At 37.9% G+C, this 27,412-nt stretch overlaps 2 protein-coding genes across 5 annotated transcripts in view; both read left to right on the forward strand.

Annotated features, from left to right (window-relative positions):
- The window catches only part of LOC127414557 (E3 ubiquitin-protein ligase DTX1-like), a 68,261-nt gene extending 41,272 nt beyond the window's left edge, over positions 1–26,989 (forward strand). Inside the window, exons 4-10 of one of the 2 annotated variants that reach the window (XM_051652669.1) lie at positions 6,242–6,303; positions 6,560–6,721; positions 10,817–10,878; positions 10,957–11,115; positions 13,404–13,565; positions 15,861–15,950; positions 17,869–26,989. In XM_051652669.1, coding sequence (XP_051508629.1) covers positions 6,242–6,303; positions 6,560–6,721; positions 10,817–10,878; positions 10,957–11,115; positions 13,404–13,565; positions 15,861–15,950; positions 17,869–18,093 — 922 coding nt within the window. In that variant the 3' untranslated portion in view covers positions 18,094–26,989. The remainder of the gene's footprint in view (positions 1–6,241; positions 6,304–6,559; positions 6,722–10,816; positions 10,879–10,956; positions 11,116–13,403; positions 13,566–15,860; positions 15,951–17,868) is intronic. The other variant, XM_051652670.1, reaches the window with a different exon arrangement.
- LOC127414591 (fatty acid binding protein 1-B.1-like) overlaps positions 1–27,412 on the forward strand; it is a 932,240-nt gene that overhangs the window by 137,019 nt on the left and 767,809 nt on the right. The window lies entirely within an intron of this gene.

Below are 27,412 nucleotides of genomic sequence, written 5' to 3' on the forward strand. Positions count from 1 at the left end.
CAAACACACACTCACACACACAAACACACACACACACACAAACAAACGCACACAAACACAAGAAGAACGCACACAAACACACACACACACACAAGAAGAATGCATACACACACAAACAAACACATAAACACACACACACACACAAACTTATTTTGATGACTCAAGCTCTGCTCTGCACTTTCAGTTGTGTGTAAAGACAGATGACAGTTCAGCTGTACTCTTACAGTAAGTCTGTTCTGGTTTTACCACCACCACCAGAGGGCAGAGTCACACACGTTCATACACAACAACACGTTTACAATGGCGTAGAAACACCTAGTGACCTCTCATAACATCCTGGCATTGTGGCAGCAAAGTTTTGCACGTACATCACTCCTTTTCTTCAGAAAGTGTCAAACGCTAGTTATGTTTTTACAGTAGTAATACTATATGTAGTAATCATGGCATTTTGGTAGAAACTATGGTACATTTCTGTAATGGCATACCTCACTGTTCAGACAGTTCATGCTTATTAAATGTTTGATCAGTTTTGGTGTTCATTACTACAGCAAAGTACCATGGTAAAACCACGAGGAGTATACCGATACAGGAGTATGTTTATCCTGCAAATATGAGACTGTACATATTCATTTCAGAAACTAAATATGAGCACTAAAAGACTGCAGATGTCAAATCATCTCAACTGGATTTCCTGTTTCACTTCCTGTCATAGTTTGTATGAGTGAGTGCAGGTGTGTGGGTGCTTGAAGTTTCTGTTTTATGTGTTTGTTTGTTGAGATCAAGAGGAGAGATGATGGAGACGGATGGAGACTCGGATGAGAACAGGTAGGATTTGCTGTTTTGAGAGAGAGAGCGAGAGAGAGTTAAGATAAATCAAAGTAGAGGAGAGAATCGAGAGAGTGATGGTTTCCTCAGGACGAGACCTTATTCTCTTTCTGTCACTTTTATTGTTTCTCTCTTAACTTCCTCCATGTTTGTATACGTTGGCAGTGCCATGGTATTATTTGAAGTACACTAGCAGTCAAAACTACACACTTGACTGAATGTATGTTTCTCATGATCATAAAAACCTTTTAATCAGAAGGCTGATGCTTAAATGCTTGAAATTTAGTTTTGTAGACCAATTCACAGAGTGCCTGCCTATGATTTATATATATATTATATCAGGGGAAGGGACATTATATTACTAGAGAGCATTGTGTTGGACAAACATTTGGAGACATGTGTTAGTTCAAGATGATGTCATCAATATTTTTGGTCCATTTTCCCATAAGAGAATGACTTTGGGGGGCCTGGGTAGCTCAGCAAGTAAAGACGCTGACTATCACCCCTGGAGTCGCTAGTTTGAATCCAGGGCGTGCTGAGTGACTCCAGTTAGGTCTCCTAAGCAACCAAATTGGCCCGGTTGCTAGGGAGGGTGGAGTCACATGGGGTAACCTCCTCGTGGTCGCTATAATGTGGTTCTCGCTCTTGGTGGGGCGCGTGGTGAGTTGTGCGTGGATGCCGCGGAGAATAGCGTGAAGTCTCCACACGCGCTACGTCTCTGCGGTAACGTGCTCAAGCCACATGATAAGATGTGTGGATTGACAGTCTCAGACGTGGAGGCAACTGAGATTCGTCCTCCGCCACCCGGATTGAGACGAGTCACTACGCCACCATGAGGACTTAGAGCACATTGGGAATTGGTCATGCTGAAAAGGGGAATAAAAAAGAGAAAGACTTTACTTTTAAAAAACTACTGGTAATATTGTGTGTTCAGTTAATTAATTTAACTTGCTTTAGTTGCAGTATACACTTGTCCAAAGCCCCTGACTTCATTCATATTTGAGATTGTGTGTTTGTGTGTGCGTTTGTTTGTTTGTGTGTATCTGTGTGTGTGTTTGTGTGTCTGTGTGTGTGTGTGTGTGTGTGTGTGTGTGTGTGTGTGTGTGTTTGTGTATGCATTTGTGTGTGTGTTTTTGTGTGTGTGTGTGTGTGTGTGTGTGTGTGTGTGTGTGTGTATGCTTTGTGTGTGCTGTTTGTGTGTGTCTTTGTGTGTGTTTGTATATGCATTTGTGTGTGTCTTTGTGTGTGTGTGTGTGTTTGTGTATGTGTTTATGTGTGTTTTTTGTGTGTGTGTGTGTTTGTGTATGCTTTTGTGTGTGTTTTTGTGTGTGTGTTTGTGTGTGTGTGTTTGTGTATGCGTTTATGTGTGTGTTTTTATGTGTGTTTGTGTTTGTGTATGCGTTTGTGTGTGTGTTTTTGTTTGTGTGTTTGTGTGTGTGTTTGTGTATGCGTTTGTGTGTGTCTTTGTGTGTGTTTGTGTATGTGTTTGTGTGTGTGTTTGTGTATGTGTTTGTGTGTGTCTTTGTGTGTGTCTTTGTGTGTGTGTTTGTTTGTGTGTTTTTGTTTGTGTGTGTGTTAGGTTGAGGTGTGTGTGTGTATTAGATTTAAGATTTTTTGTCTAACTTTATCGGTAAACCCGTATAAATATTGGTTACAAATTTGGATGCACGATATGAAAATGTTTTGCCGATACTGATACCGATTTTAACAAAAAGCTATAGGCTGATGCCAATATTTTGCCACTTACCTTATTTTTCATCAGATAACTGTTTTACGTAGGAATTGCTGTATGCTTTTAAAAATTTACAAAGAGGTACAAAAGCTTTTCACTGTTCTAACAATAAATAATTTACATTGAACATTGGATCTGTTCACAATGTTCACAGCCACAAAAATAAATAGAAGATAAAATGATAAACTAACTAAATATGCTAACATGATGATTGATATGAAAAAAAAATATTTTGTACTTCTAAAACATTTTTGTGCTTCTGTTTTTGCAGTTCAAATCAACAGAATTTTACATGTATGTACTGTATATGATAGTACATTACAAATTCATACTATGCATATGTTGGGCAATTCCACGGAAATGTCAAACACATCTTGTAAAAATAAAATGTTTTAACGAAGGAACAAAACCCCCTTTTAAATTCTGTATTATTTGTGATATAACAGATAATAGATAATGCCGTCTAGACCGCTAGAGGGCGCCGCTTGCTCACACAGCGCTGACTGAAGTGCTTAATGCAGAAACGCAGCCTTTTAAGGTTTTGTAATTGTACAAAGCCATATTGCAATTTTAATCTTAATTAAATCAGTCATGCATCATTAATGGATATCATACCGATATCTCATAAGTCTAATGGCACTTTTCCACTGCACGTTACGGTTCGACTCGACTCGACTCTGCTCGCTTTACTTTTCTGAGCTTGCTTTTCCAATACAGTTTAGTGTCACCTCAACGTGGGTGGGATTATAGGCTAATCGTCATAGTTGCACAGCCACTACTGCCGTGACATCATCTTAAAGGCGACACAAACATTACTGACCATAAACAATAACACGACCGCTAGCTGTTAGCTACTAGCTCATTGTGCTGCATAAAGCAGTTGTTGCATGGTGATTATACACAAGTGTAACAGTTAAATTGGCCTGGTTGTTTTAGAAGCAAGTTTTCCAGTAGCTGGTCAACTAAATAAAGTGAAGCTTTCAAGAAGAATATAGAGTTAACGTAACAAAACGTACCATCCTCCATCGTGGACTCCAACAACGCTGAGTCCAGGGCACTCTCCCTCCCATTGCTCGTCGGTTTATTGCCATAGATAGAGTCCATTTGGTCGAACCACTTCCACTTTCTTCTGTTTGAACCACACCAGCTGTTGTGGTCCTTGATGGTTCTGTAGTCACTTTTAAGTTTTTTTAACTTTTCCCTACACTGTTGGTAGGTCCGGTGGTAGCCATGTGCGGCCAACAGCTGAGATACTTCCTGAAAGACTTTTTCGTTTCACGTCGTTTCGTTCGTCGCTAACGAGTGTAGCGTCTGCACCTCGTTTATTGACCACGGCGTGGTTTTGCGCACAGCCATTTCTTTTTACAATTCGAAAGTCGCGTGAACAAATGATATTGCTGTCGCTGTTGCTAACTAGCAGGTTGATGTCCCGTGTCGCAAATCCAGTGAAGCTGGAAGTGACGATTCTCTCTGACCAATCAGTGATCTTCAGGGTTTTGACGTCACATTTAATATCAGCGTGGCTTGCTTGGAACCTCGACCGAGGTGGTACTAAAAAAAGTATCAGGTACTATCCACAGTGGAAAACCCCCAAAAAGCGAGCTGTACCGTGCAGTGGAAAAGCCCCAAAAGTCTGCTGGTTTCAAAGTGTTTTAGATGGTTTCCCTCATCACGTAGCCTATAGCAAAGTGCCGCTTTCACAACCGTCACGTCCATTTATGTTGTTTTTTCTGAATTATGTGTGAACGAGACAGAATAAAATTAAATATGACATGTTCTTAGGAGTGCCAACCCTCCTACATATTATGGCTATTATTATTTCTAGATTGTGCATTTGAATTCAAAGAGTTTTTACAAAGTGTGTTACTAATTAATTATAAATAAACCATCAGTTTATCATATCAGCATTTTCATGCTTATAACTGATATGCCGATGGTTTTAATTTGGTTAGTAATAATGGGAAGAATGGCACTGGAGCGGAGCTTGGCTGCTTTGAGCGGCGCCGCGAGCCCAGGAACCAATCATCAAGCCGCTAGGGTTCAGGGGAGAGCGGAGGGTTCCACTCTAACCCGACGCTCGCGGCCACCCGGGAAAACATGTCCGTCATTTCGGCATCTGCCTGTGACTGGGCAATTGTCCCCGAGGGGGGAAGCCCAGCTGAGGCTTCTGCGTCCGACTGGACAAGCCTTCTCTCCGATGCTGCGCTCGAGCTCATCATCTTCGCGGGCTCCGAATAAGAAGCCAGACTCGCCGTGAGACGAGCCGGTGAACTCATCCGGAAGCCTGATTGGGGCAGACGAGCATGCTGGGGAATGGAAGATCCGTGGGGGGATACCCGGCGGAGACGATCTCAATGGGGTCTCCAAATCGCCCCCAGTGCTAGCCGCGCTGGCCTCAAACCTGTAGGTAGAAGGACCGAGGCGTCTTTAAAAAGATGTTCCGTGAGTGCCGCTCTTTTAGAGAAATATATACTCTTTTAGAGGAAAAAAGCTCTTTCAGAAAATATACTCTCTTGTTTTCTGCCGAAGCGCCCAGGGGCGTTCTCTGCAGTGCACCAGTGCAGAGGAGGGAGAAGCCGCTGAAATGCGCCGTCAGATCCAGCAGAGGTGAAGCATGAGCATGACCATTCGGCTCCGAAGAGAAAACCTGAATGAGTGGTTGCATACCAGCTCCTTTTATACCCGTATGTCTGGGGGAGTGGCATGCAAATACCGCTCGCCAATTTCCATTGGCCTTTTATCAAAGACCAGAGGTGTCTCGGGCTCCCAAGAGTGACCCCTATTGTCATTACATCGACACAACGTTGAGTGACAGATGGGGAACCATCGGTTTATCATATCAGCATTTTCATGCTTATAACTGATATTCCGATGGTTTTAATTTGGTCAGTAATATGCTGATAAATATCGGCAGCAGACACATTGGTGCCTCCCTAGTTAAAAATATCAGTCTAACTGATTATTGGCCTAACACGTGGAACGATGTTACCATAGATCGGCTTAATGTTGTCCTTTAATAAATTTGTCTTTGTGCACCCGTTCCAGCAAAATTCATCCAATAGCTGGTATCAATAGAGTATTGAAAGTCTTTAAGAACTGATGAAAAAAACAAAAAACAGAATTCAGACAGCAGGAAGTAAAAGACTGTAAATGTTACATTTTTAAATGAATTTTAATATCGTGTTTAAAAATTGGCTATGCATGTTGGTTGTCGGATGCTAATCAGTATCATATTGGTCATTAAAAACTAATAATGGTCAATCTCTGATATTCAGTAGATGACTTCAGAATTAACAGACATGGACTAAAAGATAAAACTACAATTTTGATTTCATGTGGTCTTTAAGTGTGTGTAATCTGATGTTTGGTGTATCTGATGATATAACAGCATCGGTTTTTTGTTTGTGCTGGATTTAACTTGTATCGTCATTCTCAGATGCTGATTGGTCCAATCAGAACTCGATTTGATTTGAAGTTACCATTTGCATAAAAACATGTGTGAGTTTTAAGTTGGATTAAGTTGGATTTCAATAGCATGTGTGAAATATTGCATCCAAGTTTTGGTCATGTTCGTGTTCATTATTAGAGGTTGGATGTTTTCTCTTTCAGCATTTGAGCTGCAGATTTTCATGTTAAAATGGATCACTGACCCTCTGATTTGCATTTGCGCATCTGTGTATTTAGGGTTCCTGCACTTCCTGTGAAAAATCTCAATGGGTCTGGAATGATCCACCCGGCGTTTGCAGGTAATGATCAAGACTAATCAAGTTTAGTTCACCCAGATATGATTTACTCACCCTTATGTCATTCTAAACCCATATGACTATTTATTCTTTGGAACTTAAAAGGAAAAAATATGTAGAATGTTCAAGCTGCTCTAAACATCTCCATTTGTGTTTCTGTAATAATTTTTGGGAGAACTATTCTTTTAATATCACGCAAGACACAAATGACTCTCAGTAGAACAGAACAAAAGACTATAACATTCCCTCTTTCTCTCAGGAATGACAGGTATCCTCATGTGTGCAGCGGGGCTCCCCGTGTGTTTGACCCGTGCTCCTAAACCGATCCTGCACCCGCCGCCTGTCAGTAAGAGTGACCTGAAACCTGTGCCGGGAATCAACGGCATGCGACGCAAGACCAAGAAAAAACACCTTCGTAAGGGTGAGACCACCGAGACAACAAACACCAACAGTTTGTGTGTGTGTACAGTGACCCCAAGAAAGTCAAATTTAAAAATGTCTGACTATCATTTGATTAGTTAAAAAAATATCAAAGCAAACGCCATTTATTTAAAAAGAAATATAGCATATAGCTATATGAAATGATGCATTCACTGTGTGTGTTTTATATGTGTTCTTGTGTGTTTCACATCTTGCGATTGATTTACTGTCTCACTTGTTTTGCTGATTGAGCAGAACAGTCTAAGCCAGTTGACACGCAGATTGTAAAACGAGTGACAGGAAACTGACAAGTTTCCTCTTACAGCACACTGAATGATGTTACCATAGATCGGCTAAATGTTGTACTTGTAGATTTGTCTTGGTGCAGACGTTCCTGCAAATTTAATCCAATAGCTGGAATCAATTGTGTATTGAACACCTTCAGGAACTGATGAAAACATTCAAAACTCAGACAGTGAGTGTTTGTTGGTTTTAAACACGGTAAAGGTCAAAGGAATAAAAGCGCTTCCAAAATAAATGCTGACACTCAGTGTGGGGGTTTTTAGCTGTACTTTAGACTCAATTTGTTGACTGCATCTGACAAAACCTCCTTTAGATATCCATAAAGGTTAAATTATGCCTAAATGAAGTAAATAAAAAAATGCAAAACATTTTTTTCTCATGAGCAGCAGGGTTAGCTGGTTTCTACACAGCTAATTACCAAATAAATATAATAAATGGACATGAAACATTGATTTAAAAAGAGTCTACAGTGATAAAAAGAGACATCACTGAACAGTTTAGCATCATGATACGCAAATATTTGACCTCAGTTTGCCATGATTGACCAATCATGATCATGTACAGTGGCAAGAAAAAGTATGTGAATCCTTTGGAATTACTTGCATTTACAGGTATGTATCCATTTGTCTTCAAATCTGTTTTGATCTTCATCTAAGTAACAATAATGAACAAACACAATCTGTTTCAACTAGTAACATAAACATTATTGTATTGTTCTTATATATTGAATACATCATTCAAACATTCACAGTGTAGGTTGGAAAAAGTATGTGTACCCCTAGGCTAATGATGTCAACAAAAGCTAATTAGAGTCAGCAATTGGCAAACCTGGCATACAATAAATGAAATGAGATTGGAGGTGTGGGTTAGAGCTACTTTGACTTATAAAAAGCACTCAAACATTTAGAGATCTCAGAAGACCTACAATCAAGAGTTGTTGCTTTGCATAAATCTGGAAAGGGTTGCAAAGTTATCTTGAAGAGTTTAGATATTCATCTGTCCACAGTTAGACAAATTGTCTATAAATGGAGATTAATTAATACTGTGGGTACTCTCACTAGAAGTGGCCGTCCAGCCAAGATGACTCAAAGGGAACACCGCAGAATGCTTAGTGAGGTAAAAAAGAACCCTAGAGTGACAGATAAATACTTGAAGGAATCATTGGAACTGGTTAACATCTCTGTTCATGAGTCTACTATACGGAAAACATTAAACAGGTATGGTGTTCATGGCAGGACACCACGAAGGAAGCCACTGCTTACCAACAAAAACATTGCTGCATGCCTGACGTTTTCCAAAGACCAGCTTGACACTCCACAACGCTACTGGAAATATTTGTGGAATGATGAAACTAAGGTTGAATTGTTTGGGAAGAACACGCAGCACTAAATATGACAAAAATGGCACCACATACCAGCATGAAAACATAATCTCAACGGTGAAGTACGGTGGAGGGAGCATCATGATTTGGAGCTGCTTTGCTGCTTTAGGGCCTGGACTGCTTGCCATCATCAAGGGAAAAATGAATTCCCAAGTTTATTAAGATATTCTGCAGGATAATGTCAGTGTGGCTGTACGCCAACTGAAGCTCAGTAGGAGTTAAGTGATAAAGCAGGACAATGACCCTAAACATCAGAATCAGAATCAGAATGAGTTATATTGCCAAGTATACATACAAGGAATTTGTCTTGGTGACAGAAGCTTCCAGTGCACAAACAATGCAACAAGACAGAGATAATAAAAATTAGAATAAAAAGCAAATAGAAAATATAAGTATCTATAGAAATACACAATAAGACTATATATATATATATATATATATATATATATATATATATATATATACAAATACAAATCTGTTATATACAGATAGTGCAAGGGAATGTAATGGCAGAAGAGGTAGGATATGTTGGATAAATATAAATAGACTAAGCTGTGTATTGCCTCAATGGTGCAGTTCTAACTGTTCATGAGATGGATAGCCTGAGAGGAAAAATTGTTCTTGTGCCTGACGGTTCTGGTGCTCAGTGCTCTGTAGCGCGGCCAGAAGGCAACAGTTCAAAAAGGTAGTGGGTTGGGTGAGTGGGATCCAGAGTGATTTTTCCAGCCCTTTTCCTCAATCTGGAAATGTACAGTTCTTGAAGGGAAGGCTGGGGGAAACCAGTAATCTGCTTAGCAATCCGAACTGTCCTTTGTAGTCTTCTGATGTCCGATTTCATAGCTGCACCAAACCCGACAATTATTGAAGTTCAAAGGACAGACTTAATGACTGCTGAGTAGAACTGTATCAGCAGCGCCTGTGGCAGGTTGAACTTCCTCAGCTGGCAAAGGAAGTACAACCTCTGCTGGGCCTTTTTCACAATGGAGTCTATGTGGGTCTCCCACTTCAGGTCCTGTGAGATGGTAGTACCCAGGAACCTGAATGACTCCACTGCTGCCACAGTGCTGTTCAGAATGGTGAGGGGGGTCAGTGTTGGGGTGTTCACGATCATCTCCACCATTTTGAGCGTGTTCAACTCCAGGTTGTTTTTACTGCACTAGACAGCCAGCTGTTCAACCTCCCTTCTGTATGCAGACTCATCATCATCCTGGATAAGGCAGATGACAGTGGTGTCATCTGCAAATTTCAGGAGCTTGACATAGGGGTCCTTGGCAGTGCAGTCATTTGTGTACAGGGAGAAGAGTAGTGGGGAGAGCACACATCCTTGGGGGCACCAGTGCTGATTGTACAGGTGCTGGAGGTGAATTTCCCCAGTCACACTAGCTGATCCTATGTTGACTGTATCATCCACAGTCCTGTTTGCTCGATAAGCAAATTGAAGGGGATCCAGAAAGGCCTCTCAAATGACTTCATGACCACAGATGTCATAGCGACGGCTCTGGAGTCATTAAGTCCTGCGATCTTGGGTTTCTTCGGGACAGGGATGATGGTGGAGCATTTGAAGCAGCAGGGTACTGCACACTGCTCCAGTGATCTGTTGAAGATCTGTGTGAAGATGGGGGCCAGCTGGTCAGCACAGGCATTTAGTCAAGTGGGTGAAACACCATCTGAGCCCTGTGCTTTCTTTGCCTTTTGTTTCCGGAAAAAACCTGGTACATATCCTCTTCACAGATCTTAAGTGCAGGTTGAGTAGCAGGAGGGGGGAGGAGGAGGGGGGTTGCAGGAGGTGTTGATGTTTGTGTGAGTTGAAGGTCAGAGTGGGTGTGGGGTGCGAGACTTGGCTTTTCAAATCTACAGTAAAACACAGGTTGTCAGCCAGTTGTTGATTCCCTACAGTGTTGGGGTATGATGTCTTGTAGTTAGTAATGTCTTGTGCAGGTCTAATCTGCAGCTACTGGAAACACTTGGTTAAGGTTATTGCTGCCAAAAGAGGATTGACCAGTTATTAAATCCAAGGGTTCACTTACATTTTCCACAGCACTGTGAATGTTTAATGGGATATGTTCAATAAAGACATGAAAGATTATAATTGTTTGTGTGTTGTTAGTTTAAGCACATTGTTTTTGTCTATACTTGTGACTGATGAAGATGAGATCACATTTTATGACCAATTCATGCAGAAAACCAGCTAATTCCAAAAGGTTCACATACTTTTTCATGCCACTGAATTCCAGAGAGCAGTGTAATAATTAATTTAATATAAAAGCAATTAAAGTGTGTGGTCTGTCCTTTCTTAGATAGCTTTGTAAATGTTTGAGAAACCTGTTTGAAAACTACTTTTTGCAGTTGTGTTTGGTGGCTTTGTGATTTGAACCTAAATATTTGTTTGCGTCTGTGTCATGTATTTATCAGGTAAAAACCCAGAGGATGTGGTTCGACGCTACACAGAGAAAATCAAAACAGCACCAGATGAGGTGATGATCATCAGATTGTGCACACGCGTTGTTCATGAGTGTCATGTGACCGAGTTACTCATTATTGATATCTATCAGGACTGTACCATCTGTATGGAGAGTCTCGCTGCATCGTCCGGATACGAGGGAGTTCTGACTTGTAAAGGCATCAAACCAGAGCTCATCGGCAAACTGGGCAGGTGTGGTCACATGTACCATCTTCTGTGTCTCATCGCCATGTACAGCAATGGCAATAAAGTAAGAACACAGTGACATCTGCCTCTCTGAATTACACACTAAACCAATGAAACTGACGTACATGTCTCGATTAAATTAAGCTGTAAGTAAAAAATATGTTGCTAAATTATGAATGTAGTCACAGCTAAATGATGTTGTTTGGCACGACACCCAACAGAGTGTCTATATTCACAATATAACACAACTTCAAGTGCCTTTTTGCTTTTATTAATGGATATTACTTAATATTACTTAATACAGATTTTCATCAAAATCTGTGCAAATTCATTAAGTGCCATCCCTCTGCTAGAAGAGCCTTGACATGTAAACAATAACAGAACCTTGCTCTGCAACAAAAATGTGTGAACAGCTTTTATGGTATGGTACCAAACACAATTCAGTGTGCAAATAGATGTAAGAATGAAGACCATCACAATTCATCATGCAAATACTACAATGGCATCATCACCAACATACTGTTATTCTTAAAACTTTGCTTAGGGCTTTTTCGAAATCCCTAAACCCAGACCAAAATGTCTAACATTTAACTCCTCCTAGAGCTTTTAAAATACATCCACCAAACCTGGTACAGACCTTCAGACTGTTCTGGAATAGTGTGCTATGTATTTTCTAACTGAACGGACTTACGGTTTTCGCACAGTGGACAAACAAATAAACGGAAAAATCCCAAAGATTTACATTGACAGAATGTTCAAACGGGCTAGCGGAATGCCCACTGTCAAAAATTCAATGTAAACAAAGCGACATAAGGCCTCTAATCTGCATTAAGTCAAAGCAAAGTGTTCCTAGCAAGTCAGTCCACTGTGAGCAATCTTTGGGACGCTCTCGGGAAACTATTTCCAATCATGCCAGTGCAGCTTCCAATCTACTTGAATGGAGAAAGACCAAAATCTCAAAAACGGTTGGTCAAGATTACGATCAAAGAACATTTTTCAAATCAGCAAAAAAATCTGACAATACTGGAATCATTAATTGTGATTCTTTATCTCAGATTACGCTAAAAAACAAAATTTTCCCAGCTTGAATAGCTAATGCGCATGCGACATTGATTGACAGTTGATGTTGGTATCTAAAAGGTGATTGGCTCTTTTACCTGTAAGGCAGGACTTCCTTTCTACATCCGTTGAGCTCTCAGAGCTCTTTGGTTGAGCGATCTGATTTCTCCCATTCATTTTAATAGAAGTGGCCCATCTCTGCTAAATAATCTCTGTTTAAGTTGCTCTCTATTGGTTACATAGTTCTAGTTGATGGTTACATTTTGAATACTGAACATTCTATCAGTGTAAGTCAATGGGAAATTTTACATTTTAATCCTACATTTTCTTTTTTTTTTTTTTTTTCAATTTGGAATGGCCAATTCCCAATGTGCTTTTAAGTCCTCGTGGTCACGTAGTGATTCGCCTCAGTCTGGGTGGCAGAGGACGAATCCCAGTTGCCTCTGCGTCTGAGATCGCATCTTATCATGTGGCTTGTTGAGCGCGTTGCCACGGAGACATATGTCGTGTGTGGAGGCTTCACGCTATTCTCCTCAGCATCCACGCACAACTCACCATGCACGCCTCATCGAGAACGAACCGCATTATAGCGACCACGAGGAGGTTACCCCATGTGACTCTACCCTCCCTAGCAACCGGGCCAATTTGGTTGCTTAGGAGACCTGGCTGGAGTCACTCAGCACACCCTGGCATTCGAACTAGCGAACTAGCGAACTCCAGGGGTGGTAGCCATCATCTTTACCACTGAGCTACCCAGGCCCCCTAATCCTAAATTTCTTTAAAAAAAAGTATAAAGTTTATAAAATGGATGTTTTGCAGGATGGAGTCTGTAAGTTAAAGGAAAAGTCCACCCAAAAAAGAGAATTCTCTCATAATTTACTTACCCTCATGCCGTTCCAAACCTGTATTTTTTCCATACAATGCAAGTCAACAGGGATCAAAATGTAAAGCCCCAAAAAGCACATAAACCTGGCATAAAAGTAATCTATACCATTCAGGTGGTATATTCCACATCTTTTAAAGCGTTAAGATAGCTTTGAGGAAGAAACCGACCAAAATGTAAGTCCCTAGAAATTTGTAGAGAATAAAAATATCATGTTTGAGGAATATTAGTATAGCGCTGCTTTGCAAACACTGTAAATATTACTTAGTGCACTGAGTAATTAAATGTACGGTATCATCAATAGTCAATATGTTTGTGAGGACAAACAGCCTCTAAAAGCTCACTGAACTGATCTATAAGTATATCATGAGTTCTGTTGAGTTTTCTTAATATGGTTCAATGTCTCTCAGGATGGTAGTTTGCAGTGTCCCACCTGTAAGGCTATCTACGGTGAGAAAACAGGCACACAGCCTCCTGGGGAAATGGAATACCACGTTATTCCTCACTGTCTACCTGGATACCCCGATACCAAGACTATACGCATCATCTATGACATTCCCCCTGGAATACAGGTATACAAGGAGTCATTTATTGAAACAAGTGCCTTTAACATTTTTTTTTGAAAGATGATTTATATAGTAGATACAAACATTCTGTTAAATTGCATTGTGCCATCCCAAGCAAAGTTGATAGATTTTAACACGTAATGATATGATTATGATTTACTCACCCTCATGTTGTTCCAAACCCGTATGACTTTCTTTCTTCTGCAGAGCACAAAAGGAGATGTTAGACAGATTGTCAGTCTCAGTCACCATTCACTTTTATTACATCTTTTTTTCCATACAATGAAAGTGAATAGTGACTGAGACTAACATCCTATCTAACATGTTCTGCAGAAGAAAGAAAGTCATACGGGTGTGGAATATAGTTTATAGAATAGTAGCCTGCATTATTATAATTAGGGATAGTTAACCTGAGGACACATCTCTTTTGAAAGATACATTAAAACATCTCAAATATAGATTTTTGTTTCAAGTTTTGCTCGAGAAATACATTGCACAGATCTTTACTAGGTCAAGCTGGTTTTGCATGTAAACTGTAGGTTTGTGTAGTATGGTCATTGTTTTTTACCCTGCCGTGTTTTACCATATCTGAAACAGGAAGTGGCTGCATGGGGACTTCCTGCTCAGTGGGGACAGTGGCACAATTCATTTTAGGTCACTAGTTCTTGCATACTTGTCATATACTTGCATACTACAGCAACATTCTGCATCAGCCACAAACTTACTGTCAGGTCTCAGATGCCACGACAATAAAAATTTAGTTTGTACCTTCTATTTTGCACTGTACATCACCAACACAGCAACACTTCTGCTTTTTTGTTTTGTAAACTCCATTTATAATGTCTCTGTCTGACACTTACAACAGCATTTGTCCTGCGTACATTTTACATGCTGTATGGAAAGGTACAGTTAAGGAAAAAAAGACTTTTTATGCAGATGTAATGTAGAATAACTTCTGTATAGTATGTGTTCAGATGCATGCTACATAATAGAAATAGAAACGGTTGTGATGTCACAATCATGAGGATTTCTGAAAGAGCTGTTCTTACAGTTTAGTTTCAACAGATGGCCTTTGTAGACTCAGGGGAGGAAGTTTTGAGTCTTGATAGCCCGATATATTGGCCAACCAAATAAACATCCCTTGCTCCCTATTTAGTGAATGACTTAACCTCCAGTGTGCTGTCTGTCTGCACTGGTCTCAGAACAGTTTGAAATGCACCTTATTTTCATCTTAACTCCATATAAAGTCTCTGAAAGACACATTTTCCAGTTTTTGGATGAACTCATTAATTCTCAATGTGATAATACACAGACAGTGAATATTGGATATTTTAACTGAAAATGAGCCTATAGTCCACGTATGTGGTCATTGTGTTTAACAGCATGCCGATTCACGATAAATCGCTCAAATTTGAAAAATGGCATACCGGATGAAACTAGAGACTCTAATCTTTTGACTCAAACTAGTTTTAATGTAAAAACTTAATTAGGTTTCTTAACAGATGTAGTTTTGTTTGACTCAGCTGAGATTGGCGCCATGTTGTTTTGTCACATGACTCGGTGCGTCAAAAGTTTAACCCTTTAATGACAGCACAGAGTCTCCTGAATTGAGATCAGTTGGTTTAAATGAAATTAAAGTATGCATAGCCTATAGCGAAGCCAAAACGTAATGTCCACTCACTCCTGGGGTCTCAGGAGGTTAATTTAAGCGTATAGCTGTATAGCTGTCATTTCCATCAAATTGTAATTTGCAAATTGTATTATCCAATATTATATATATATATATATATACACATACATTGTTTCTAGCTTATCAGCATCGGCCATAAAAAAAGAAAAAAAGAAAAAGTCTAAATAAAAAATTCCTAAATTGCTTGACCACCATTTCTGAGTTCTGAAAGTTCCAGTATTTGAATAGAGCAAAAAAAAAAGAAAGAAAGAAAAATAAATCCCAATTTAAAAAAATCATTAAAAGAAATCCCTGCTTTAATATTCACTCACTCAACCTTTCTGTATGAGTCTGTGTTGTATAAGATGAAAGAGAGAGAGATTAAAAATAATCTTAATTCGCTCTAATGGTCTTTGATGTGCATATCTAAAGCTGTGATTTCATCAGAGACTCGCTGTCGCAGCGGGAGAGCGCTCGTTCTCTTCATGTTTGTTCTGTTCATCTGAATAACAGCACACTAATAAACCACTGACGAGTCCTCGGGGCATCGTTAGTATTTTCTTCTCTGTGTGGCTAATTGAGGGAGTGTTGTGTGAAGTGTGACCACGTGTGTATGTGTGTGTTTTGCTCAGACGACAGATCATCCCAATCCAGGGAAGAAGTTCAGCACGCGGGGGTTTCCACGTCACTGTTACCTACCCGACAATGAGAAAGGCCGAATGGTAAGATTCAATTTCTGCCCTGATTATCTTGTTTTACATGTAAAGTGATCAACCAGTGTTGATTAAAGGACTATGAAATCAAAATTGACCCTATTTGATCTCTTAAAAATGTCACTGGTTTTATTAACGACAATTCATCCGTTATTCGAAATACATTTATTTATTATTTTTTAAATAATATTTCATCAAAATGCACCATAATGGTGACCATATCCTGGTGATTATGTGAGTATTGGTCAAAATGAGAGTTTTTATTTTATTTATTTTTAAATTATCATCATCAGTTTGATTAGAATGATACTAAAAGCAGCTAATATCAGGAGTTATTTTCTTTTCTCCGGCAGGTTTCAAAAGCACTGAAAGTTTATCTATCTATTTTTGAACTTAGGTTTTGTTGCTTGACGTCAGTCGTCAATTTTTGTCAGTTTGTGTTAATTTTAAACGCAGACTGTAAAGTTAGAGATTGCTTTAGTTGGTATGCTTTCTTAAAAAACATGAAATGTTAAACAGTGTAGATTTATAATATCAGTCATCATATCGCATCAGTTATCATCTGTAATCTGAATGATCGTATCGTAAATTTTCTACATGCATCTCCTACTCTGAAATACATTTTCTGTTGTTGTAAACAAGGCCATGTGGGTGGGGATAATATTAACCCTTTAAGCGCTGAAGGTGTTTTTATAGATTTCCTATTTCTGTGGCATACCCAAAATTAAAGGCTTATAACTCGACAAAAAAGGGTCAAGTGTTTGGTATCATTGTAAAGAAAACTTTTAAATTTTTTAATGATATTGATTATGATACATTCTGAGACTCTCAGCCTAAGAAACTGCTGAAAAATAATATTTTGATAAATTATTTTTCTTATTTTAAATTATATATTTGGGTATATATAAGGTAGCTCTGAAAAACTTTTTTATTTTCATTTTTTGCTTTTGTTTTATTCACAATCATGTCAACTATATATGAGAAAAATGTTGTGTTGATATGACAAAGCAATCAAAAGTTATAGCATTACAAATATAATTTATCATAGTGTCCAAAAATGTCTCCCAACAAATAAAACATAATAATTGTACATAAGAACTAATTACACATGCAAACACAACAATGACTAAAGGTTTGTATAGCATGCAGACATGATTTTAGTAATGAGATTTCACAGAATGAGTTTCATTCTGTGTCATTTGAGTCATCATTGAGTCTGTGTCATGTATTTGGCGCCATCTCCTGGTGGTCATATGTAACATTGTGCTTCATGTGGATTATCTGATGATCTATACATCTGATTATCTTGTGTGTGGGCTCGTTTGAAAGATAATCACCTCCTCTAAGTAATGGTATGTGATATTTTATGTTCCATTTATATTTGTGAAATTATAAGCGAAAATGCGGGATATAAGCAACACCAACATAATTGTCAAAGTTACAGTATACTTAGCTATTACTCACTATATTTTTGTCTGTGAGTACAACAAATAGGCTGGTTGTATTCTACTCTTTGAGAGCTTTCCAACAACATATGACACATGCTTGATCAGTTTGATGTTTTTACTGATTGCAATAATATGTACAGTGCATTTTTTTTTAAATAAATGATCAAAACGGAACACTTCTGATTTGTCAGAAAATTTCAAAGCACTTGTTCAGTTTTGGTCATAATGCCTGCATACATTGCAAAGTAGAGCTTCTAAGCTTTCAAACGACACCTATTTTGTGTTGGTCAAGATTTTTTTCCCACCGGCGGGCCCATGCTAGCTTAAAGGGTTAACCAGTAATATCATAGCCTAACATCAGCTGTCCAAACAAATCCTGATGTATAAGATCAAGTTCCTTACGCGATAATTCATCACTTTACGTAAGTTGAAGCAAGGGCTGATGTAGTCTTTAATGTTTTTTTTTGTTTTTTTTTCAGGTGTTGAAGTTGCTGATCACTGCGTGGGATCGTCGTTTAATCTTCACCATTGGGACATCCAGCACCACCGGCGAGACCGACACAGTCGTGTGGAACGAGATCCATCATAAAACTGAGTTCGGCTCCAACCTCACGGGCCACGGTTACCCCGATCCAAACTATCTGGACAACGTCATGAGGGAACTGGCTGCTCAGGGTGTGGGTGAAGACAACCTGAAGGACTGAGGCGTCAACCGCATACACTCATTCTGCCGTCATCTGAGGAGTTTGTGATCGCCGAGTGACCTCTGACCTCTCTCCAGTGGCTTTACCAGTGAATGATAGTCCTTGCTGACCCAGAGATGGACCGTGAGCTGAGGTTGACCGATGAGAGGAATTTAAGAAAACTCTTTCTGATTCACTGTCATAGCTTTCTCTCTGTCTCTAGCTGCTGGGCGTATACCAGTGCATGAGGTAGATTTATGCAAACACACGTAATGAGACTTTAGGGTTGATATGATATTTTTTTTGAAAGATCGATGCCTCTAGAGAGCAGAGTAGCTATTTGAAAGCCCATTTAGAATACAGTTAAATGAATGCAAATGAGAAAAACAATTTAACCCACTAATATTAAAAACTAAAGTTTAATCGCTTCAGTAAAATCAAACTGGTGCCAAAGTTCCAACCTGAGTTCATTGCACTCGTTTCAACCACTTTGTGAGAAGAAAACTCAGAAATGACAGAATTTACTGTGACAAGTTTAATGGATGGAAACAAATGATGTTGTTACGTATATCAAAACGATAAAGATTTTTACAGTGTACACAGAATGTATTAAGTAATGTAAACAATATTTAGCTAATTATTGATCGACAAGGCTTTTGGTAGAGTTTGTATCTGAAACAGGAGAAAACTAATACTTCTAATAATTGGTTTTCTGCATATATGGGCGAGTCTGATATGTCAGTCTATCACTACCGATATCTGTTAATCTATCAGACAACATGGAGAACTTTTGTTTTCAGTAGCATCACTGGTTCTACATCGACCTCAAACAAGAAAGGGATGTTTTTGTGATGTTTCATACCTGAATCTTTTGACACATTCAGTGCGAGAATTGTGCTTAGTTTGGTCTCCGTATAGAACTAATTAAAGGAGAAAGACTTTAATTGTTGCCGTCTTATAGACAGAATCATTACGCTGATGTTTTGGGGCTGTTTTACAACAACTTCAAAACATTGAGATCTTCGACTCTTGCACTACTTTCGATCGTCAGACCAGTTAGTGGATTCGTTATTTTTTGAGGATTTGAGTAGCCCCATTTCAGCTTGAGCTTTTCCAAGAAAATTTCAATATAATAAATAAGGCGAGTAGGATGTCTTCTTGAAATATGCAATGATTTATATTCTATGTCGCTTTGTTTCACTTTGATGGTCTGGTTGCAAACGTTCTTTCCCTTCAGAAGAGCTGTGTAGTTCTTTGTATATGTTCGGATTGGCATACTAGCTTACTATTTACTGTAAGTGAACAGAACGCATAAGTTTATTTCTCTCACCTCACTGGAAGATTTTAATCAAATCTATCAAAACGTAATGAGGTTTATGCTTCATTACATATATATATATATATATATATATATATATATTTAACTATTGTATATAACAATACATGTTAAGCTCAATCGACAGCATTTGTGGCATAATGTTGATTACCACAAAAATGTATTTCGACTCATTCCTCCTTTTCTTTCTTTATGTACATTTTTAAGGATGTTTACTGGAACACAAGACAAAAATATTGATTATACTTCATACTGCATAAAGAGTAAGTAGTATACTAGTGTGCAATTCTGAATAAGCCCTTGTGTTTGGTAAAGCCGGTGTGTGTTACGTTCAGAGACCTCGAACTGTTCGTAGCCCATAACAGATAAATCAGCTTGGCCTTTGAAGGTGAAAGTCATTTCCAGAGACCTGCTGCAGTTTTAAAGGAGAAATACACACTCATTACAGCATCCGCGGAGACGAGAGCAGAGCACGGTGTGATCCATCACGTTCTGGGAGGTGTGCGTTATTGCTTTTCTTGCCGTTCTCATTCCAGGATGTGTGCTGATCTCGAGCGTGAGTGCTGCTTCGGTCTCGAAGGGTTTGTGACGTTCAGAGATGCAATGCAACCTGCCCTGGATCCCTCTGGGCTTTTGATGGGCAGGGTTATCATTACGTGATGGGTGAACTGTGATTTCTTTTTACAGTGGCTTTAAATTGCCGTTGTGAGAAACATACCCACATATATTCTTGGCCGTGAGCGTAGCATTTTATTTGGAAAATCAAGACTTCCTGATCTATGGGGCGTCTTCTTAAGATGTGTAACGGCCCTTTCAAGTGACTTGTGTCAGTGTTGCCTAATCAAGCATCTTCTGTATCGTTAAAGAAATAGTTAACCCAAAACAATAATTCTCTGATCACTTACCATTATGCTGTCTTAAACTCAAATTTCTTTCTTTTCATTTGCGGATCACAAACGAAGATATTTTGATGGAGATATGAGGTATTGTTATCCATACAATGCAAGTCAGTGGGGTCCAACACAAGTCAATGGGGTAATCCATATGACTTTAGTGGTTTAATCCATGTCTTTTGAAGCGATATGTTTGGTTTTAGGTGAGAAAATGACCAAAATATAAATTCTTTTTCACTATAAATCTTGACAGCTGATTCTAAACTGATCATGTCGCTTCAGAAGACATGGATTAACCTCTTCAACTCTGCGGAGTTGAAGTCTCCAAAAGGGGCGCTATGTTGCGAAAAAAGTTTTCGTTTAAAATGTGTCCAAATAAATAAGTCAGGTGTATGGGGTGTCATTTGAAAGCTTAGAATCTGAACTTTTTATAGATAACCATCACTTCTGCATTTATGTTACATAAAATGACAAAATAAGGCCTGAAACATTTGCATTGCAAATCAGTGCCACCTAGAGGTCATGTGGTAGAATTATTAATGTGAATAGTCTTTCACATAGCACATAAATGGGCAAGTCATATATCAAATGAAAGCTCTCATTCTCAGGAATGTGACTGTACAGTTTCTTTTATTGCCCTAATACCACAGTTCGAAAGATTTTCAAAAGAATCACAAAGTAAAATATGATATTTGTAAGACATCAAATACAACCATTTAATTTATGCACTGATCACTGCTGTGGTAAGCCCCAAATAGCTAAAAACTTTATATCTGCTTTTACCTTAGGCAGTCTTCTAAAAAATGAGCCATTGTTTACTTGTCTGTGAGGTTGCTTGGCTGAATAATCTAATGTTATATCTTAGATGGCCAGAACAAAATATGCAGTCCAGCAGGAAAAGCATGCTAAACAAATCATCGAAATATAAGTTATCGAATATTGATGATAACATGTTATACATAATTACAAAGGAGAGGATCTCAGCTTTCTAATGACACCTAGATTGAGCTTCTAGTCCACTCAGAGGCCGAAATATTCAATTAAATAACAAGGGTGGTGCTTGAACTGAAAATTAGACTGAATGTCTATGGACGAGCACATCTGTGAGGGCTAAAATGTGGTAGAGTGCTACCTATATTTTTTGCATTTTGTGACGGAAACTGATAATTTTGGTGAAAAGTTATTTTTTATAGTTCTTGCTGCCATCTTGTGGAATAAAATACGACTTTTTGGAGGGAGATGGAGTGAACAGAACCAGAATTACATGCTTACAAAGTTATTTATGGATAATTGGAGTCTTTTCTGAAAAAAAATTAGACCAATTTTTGGCAATTAGTCCATATTATGTGTAGATGGTGAGCTTTTAAATTTGAGTGTGAAAAATTGCAGACGGCAGCCCAAAAATGCTCCAGAGTTGAAGTTAAACCACTATGATGCCTTTATGTCCTTGAAAGTGTTGGTCCCCATTGACTTGCATTGTATGGACAACAACGCCCCATATCTCCATTTGTGTTCTGCAGAAGACTGAAGGTCATATGAGTTTGAGATGGCATGAGGGTGAATTTTCATTTTTGGATGAACTACTCCTTTAAGGCTTCTCAGCGATGTGTCTTGTAATGCTTTGAAGTGTATACAGAAGTAAACATATATATTTAAAAACGTGATATATCTTTGAAGTGTATGTTTAAATTATTTTTCTACTTACACATGGCATACATGTGCATCAGCGTGTATCTACATACACAAAACACATAGTACATGTACATAATTAATAAATGCTTTTAGTCAAATCTGACAGTTTGTCAGTATCATCAGGGACTGTTAAAATATGTTATGAACGTCTTATATAAATAGAGTAGTGATGCAATGGTCGCTTTTGCTACATCGATGATGTCGAGTTGGAGGAGTTTGTTGCCGTGACTTAAACCCGCCCACCCAAACGAGTGGTGTACCTTTATATATCTGCAGGGAATATTTTAATCATCGAACATTTATTGCTGTTTCATATGTACTGATATTCTGATATTCGTGCTTTCATTTCAAATGTAGAGTTTGTCAAAGATGGAGATAAATATTTGTCATGCCTGCTTGGTCTTGTGCGTATGGAAGCCCTGAACCGCACTGTAGAAAAAAACAATTTCACTAGGTGAATATATAAAAAAAATAAAAAAAATAATGTCTTAGTGCCTTCCTGAGCCTGTCCTACAAAAAATATATAATAAATAAAAATATTTTTTTCTTGCTAGCTAACAATTAGCATGCGGTACCAACCTCGGCCACCAGGTGAAATCTTATGCTTATAAGGTGACAGATGACAACTGTGGTACTTGATATGTTGATTTATAGTTGTGTAAATATAGCGCATGTTTCATACGTGGGCCAACAAATTAAAAAAGCTAAAAATATCAATAGCAGCATCGATATTTCCAGTGGTGAATGTCATCAAACAACCAGAAATAACTCCCGATGTCACACTTGACAACGAATGCCATATGAAACATATGTAACCTGAGGTATATTCATTTAATTATGGGATTTCATGTGTTAGTAGACTCTCAAACATTATAAATGTTTCTTTCCTTAATTAAGATTTCATGCTTACTGATAGTGGCATCTGGTGGCCGAGGTTGGTACTGCATGCTAATTGTTAGCTAGCAAGCAGGAAAAAGAAATCTCATGTGTTTCTTCTTGAGGAGGGGAAAAAATTAGAGAAAAAAAATTTAGAGAATTTTCTTTTTTGGAGAGAATTTTTTTTATTTTTTTTATTTTTTTTTATTGTAGGACATAGGCTCAGGAAGGCACTAAGACACCTAAAAAATAAAAAATAAATCACCTACTGAAAATAATTTTTCACGGTGCGTTTTCGGGCAACCTACATTTCAGTTTGAATTTCAGCATAAATTTGAGATCGCTAAATGACACAATTAGCCAACTGTATTTTGAATCTCTCAAAATGTGTTAAAACCGCAAGGAGCAAGTTGATTTAAAAGACTTCTTATCTATGAATGTACAAGGACACAGTGTGTTTTTAAGTGTGTATTTCTTGTACGTTTTTCTCCGTTTTTATTTATCGCTTTTAAACTTTTTACAGTTCATTTCGGACAAATTAAAAGTGCAACTAGTCCATGTAGATTTTTAGTTAGTATAAGCTCATAAAAACCGCATGTTTAATACTTTTACAATAATGAAATGTTTAAGATGTAGTATGTTACACTGCGGGACATGCTGTCATGTTGACTACCCAAATATTAAGAAAGTACAGAACTTAATACCAGGTTTGATCAAACTTTCATTGTAAACAAAAGAATTTCGGGATTTTAACGGGATAAAAAACTGGTGTTTGTGCAGATACTGTAGCTTTAATTAGCTGTTGGATTTTGTCTTATTTCTCATTATGTAGATTCTATGCATTGACATTGTTGCAAGACATGTAAAGAGAAAAAAGAAGGTTGAGAATTTTATTGATTTGAGGAGATTTCCTGTGACAGACTTTACGATAGTGAGATATTTGAGAGATTTGGCCTTAATATGCAAAGTTTTGCGATGGACGTTTTCTGCTGAACGGCAGCTGTTTCATTTTTTCTTGCTTGCTGTGGACGCTCTTTACAAAGGTGACTAATTAGACCCCCCTCATTAGTCCTAATTAGATCATTTATTACCTGTCCATCCCAAAAATAACTTGCACATGTCAGTTTTAAATGTTTGACTATATGCGCAATATTTGAGCCGTTTTACAGTAATATTTTGAGGTGATTCGTCCTCTCGGCTGTATGTTGCTAATGTGCTTTTATGATGTATTAAATATTTAAGTGTGTTTGTTTTTATGGCTTCTGGCTCACCTGAACATTGTCGATGGCAGATCAGGTGAATTAAGACCATATGGCACCAAAACACCTGCTGACAAACGGCTTTATCGAGCCAAGTCAAGCTGTGTTTGAAGAGAGAAATATATACTGTACCATTCCAGATTCATCACTGTATTATAATGAAATGTGTCTGTGATGGAACTAAAAAAAAGTGTTTCCCAGTAGGAAAAAAGCTTTCTAATGAGAAAACTGCTGAATAATTTTGTAGCTGGCACACATTTAAGTGTGTCACAACCTAAAACTACAAAAAAATCACTTTTGTACTCAATATTTTTGTCTTGTCTTCTAGTAATACAGGATACATATACCTGAGAAGCAAAATTGTGCAAGACTTTAGTACTCGCTTTCAGAAAATATATATGTTGTATTCACTAAATGTGTTACATTTATACAAGACAAAGATGCTGATGAAGATTTTTTATTTTTTTTGCATATCATTAATCTTAATTTATAGAAAGGATATTATGGTATATGTGTTTTGGGGGGCAGTGGCTGGTTGCAACAAACCCCTTAACCCTCCTATGGTATTGAAAAATGGCAACTCCCTTTGGTATTTGCGGTCATTTTTGACCGGATGGTTTAAATACCCTTTTTTTTTTTTTTGATGATGATGATGATGGTAATAATACCATTTTTGTTCCTGAAGTAAGAACAATAAAATTATGCATTTCTTTTGGGATTTACATGTACATTTCTACATTTTACCATTAATTTCAATGTACAAATAAGCACGTTTTTGGAAAAAAATGACAAATTCGGAACCTGCACTCCTATAAGTAGAAACATGAAGAAAATATAAGAATGTGACATAAATTAGAGGCAGATTGCTGCCATCTGGTGAACAAAATATAAATAACATGAGTTGAAAAACATGTCATGCCAGTAACAGCCAGTAGATGACTGTAGACACATACTGTGTAGTCTGATGACTTGTTGTAACCTAATTTTATATTTTATCACAAGATATGCATTTAGATATATATTTAGACATTATCTACTATTATATTATTATTATTCAAAGTTTAGCAATTTAAAATAGATTTGAAGTGTCAGTTTTTGCAGTTATTGTCATTATGCTTGCAGTCAAACCTGACCATGGTGTTACAAAGAGAAGACACAGAATAAGCATTTGTTTTTGTTTTTTTCTGCATGGTGGCTGATTAATTGATTATATTTGACAGATAAAAAAAAAATTGCTCTGTTTTTTGGGCTTTCCCATTCATTTTCAATGATCGGTCAAATTTGACCGTAAATACCAAAAGTGTCGCTTTTTTGTTTTGTTTTTGTTGACCACTTAGACAAATCAACCCCCAATGTTCAGATGGCGAATGGAGTAAAGTTCACCAAGTCTTGTACTGCTCAGATAAAGGAAACCATTTTTATTATATTTAAAAAATGTATTTTGATCAAAAATGACCGAATACCATAGGAGGGTTAAGTTAATAAAACCCCTAGTTATAATTCTAATCTAAGGGTTATTATAACTAAGGGTTTTCTTCGCTTGAAGCCGAAGTGTGCCATTTCGGCATTACTAGCGTCACCCATTAGAATTGCAAAAATGATGACTGTTTTCAAACAAGTTTTCCCAAACAAACAGATAGTCCTGCCCCAGACTCACGCCATTGGTTGAGTCAGTGGTGCTGTGTCAGGCTCGTCTGTGTTTTGGAAGTGCCACAGAGTCACAGTGTTTACACTTTTGGGGAAAATCAACCTACAGATGGTTTATTTCTAGGTTTCTCTCTATATTAAATTGGGATCCAAAAAATGACACACAGAATCACCTTTAAGGGGTTTGTTGAAACTGGCTGCAGATTTTTAAGGATTATTGGCCTTGACAGACAATTCGACAGATGTTTGGCTTTATCGTTCTTTGCCTTTTGTCATCTGTCGTTTTCTTTCACCTTTCACGCGATACGGATCCTTCTGTCAACGCAGACGTCCATCTGTTGATCTCAAATAAAAAGCGCCTGGATTTTTCTATGATCTGTTTCTCATGTCATTGAACTCTTACAGGCAATAGAATTACAATGTACATTAGGAGAATCTATTTAAAATATCAGACGAATTGTTGTTTGATGAAACGTTACAAGGGCTTTTATGATACGTGTCTTAATCTGTTATGATCTTGTTGCATGTCTGTGTTTTCAGTTAAATAAACTCTTTGAACCTATAGAGAATTATTTGATCAAATCTTCTCCTTGTATTTCTTCTTGTCTTCTATGATTCTATTCTTTTGTCTCTGAAGTTTATACGGTATTGCTTAGTGCATGGGCGAGTTAAAAGAGGGGCTGGTGGGGCATTGCCCCCCTATATTTGCCTTGAACCCCCCTTTAACTCACCCATGCACTGAAAGTGTTTTTGTGTCCATCGGCGCTGTTTTGTAATTGTTTTCCGATGTAAACATTAGCTTTACAGACTTCTTTGACCGTTGCACCACCTCTCGCTGTTTATTCAGCGTCTTGCACAAAGTTTTTTAGACGCCGTGTAATTTAAAAAGAACTTCCTCTTAAAAAAACAACAACTTGGTTTTGTGTTCTGTTCTACCGTTGGACTGTGCCTAGATTTTGATAGCAAAATAATGAGTTCGTCTGAATGGTCCATTTAAGGTGTGTTCACACTGATAACAATTTATAGCATCGAGGTGAAGGAAGTCATATCAAATGCACGTGTATGTATCAGGCGCAGCACGTAAGGTAAGACACGTTTATTGTGTTTGCTTTTCATGTCTCTTAATTATAATGTGTTTAAATCCCATACACTGTGATCTTAACTTCTACATTTAATTAAACACTGCACTAATTTCAGTCATTGTTGTATCAACTGAAATATCAACTGAAATGGTTATAAAAATAAAAAAATCATATAAAACAAATGTGAATGAAAAATAAAACCTAAAAATAACCATTAGAGAACATTCTGTGTAGGTCCTTAAGTTGTCTCACAAAAACCTCCCTGAAAACGTTTTGGGAACATTAGATTATGGTTATAAAAATAAAACCATTAGGGAACGTTCTGTGTAAGTTCTTATTAGGTTGTCTCACAAAAACCTCCCTGCAACGTTCAGGGAACGTTAGTTTATGGTTATAAACATAAAACCTAAAAATATCCATTTGAGAACATTCTGTGTAGATTTTTATTAGGTTGTCTCAAAAACCTCCCTGCAACGTTCAGGGAACGTTAATTTATGGTTACAAAAATTAAAACCTAAAAATATCCATTTGAGAACGTTCTGTGTAGATTCTTAT

Source organism: Myxocyprinus asiaticus, chromosome 24 (assembly GCF_019703515.2).
Source record: "Myxocyprinus asiaticus isolate MX2 ecotype Aquarium Trade chromosome 24, UBuf_Myxa_2, whole genome shotgun sequence".
Classification (NCBI taxonomy): domain Eukaryota; kingdom Metazoa; phylum Chordata; class Actinopteri; order Cypriniformes; family Catostomidae; genus Myxocyprinus; species Myxocyprinus asiaticus.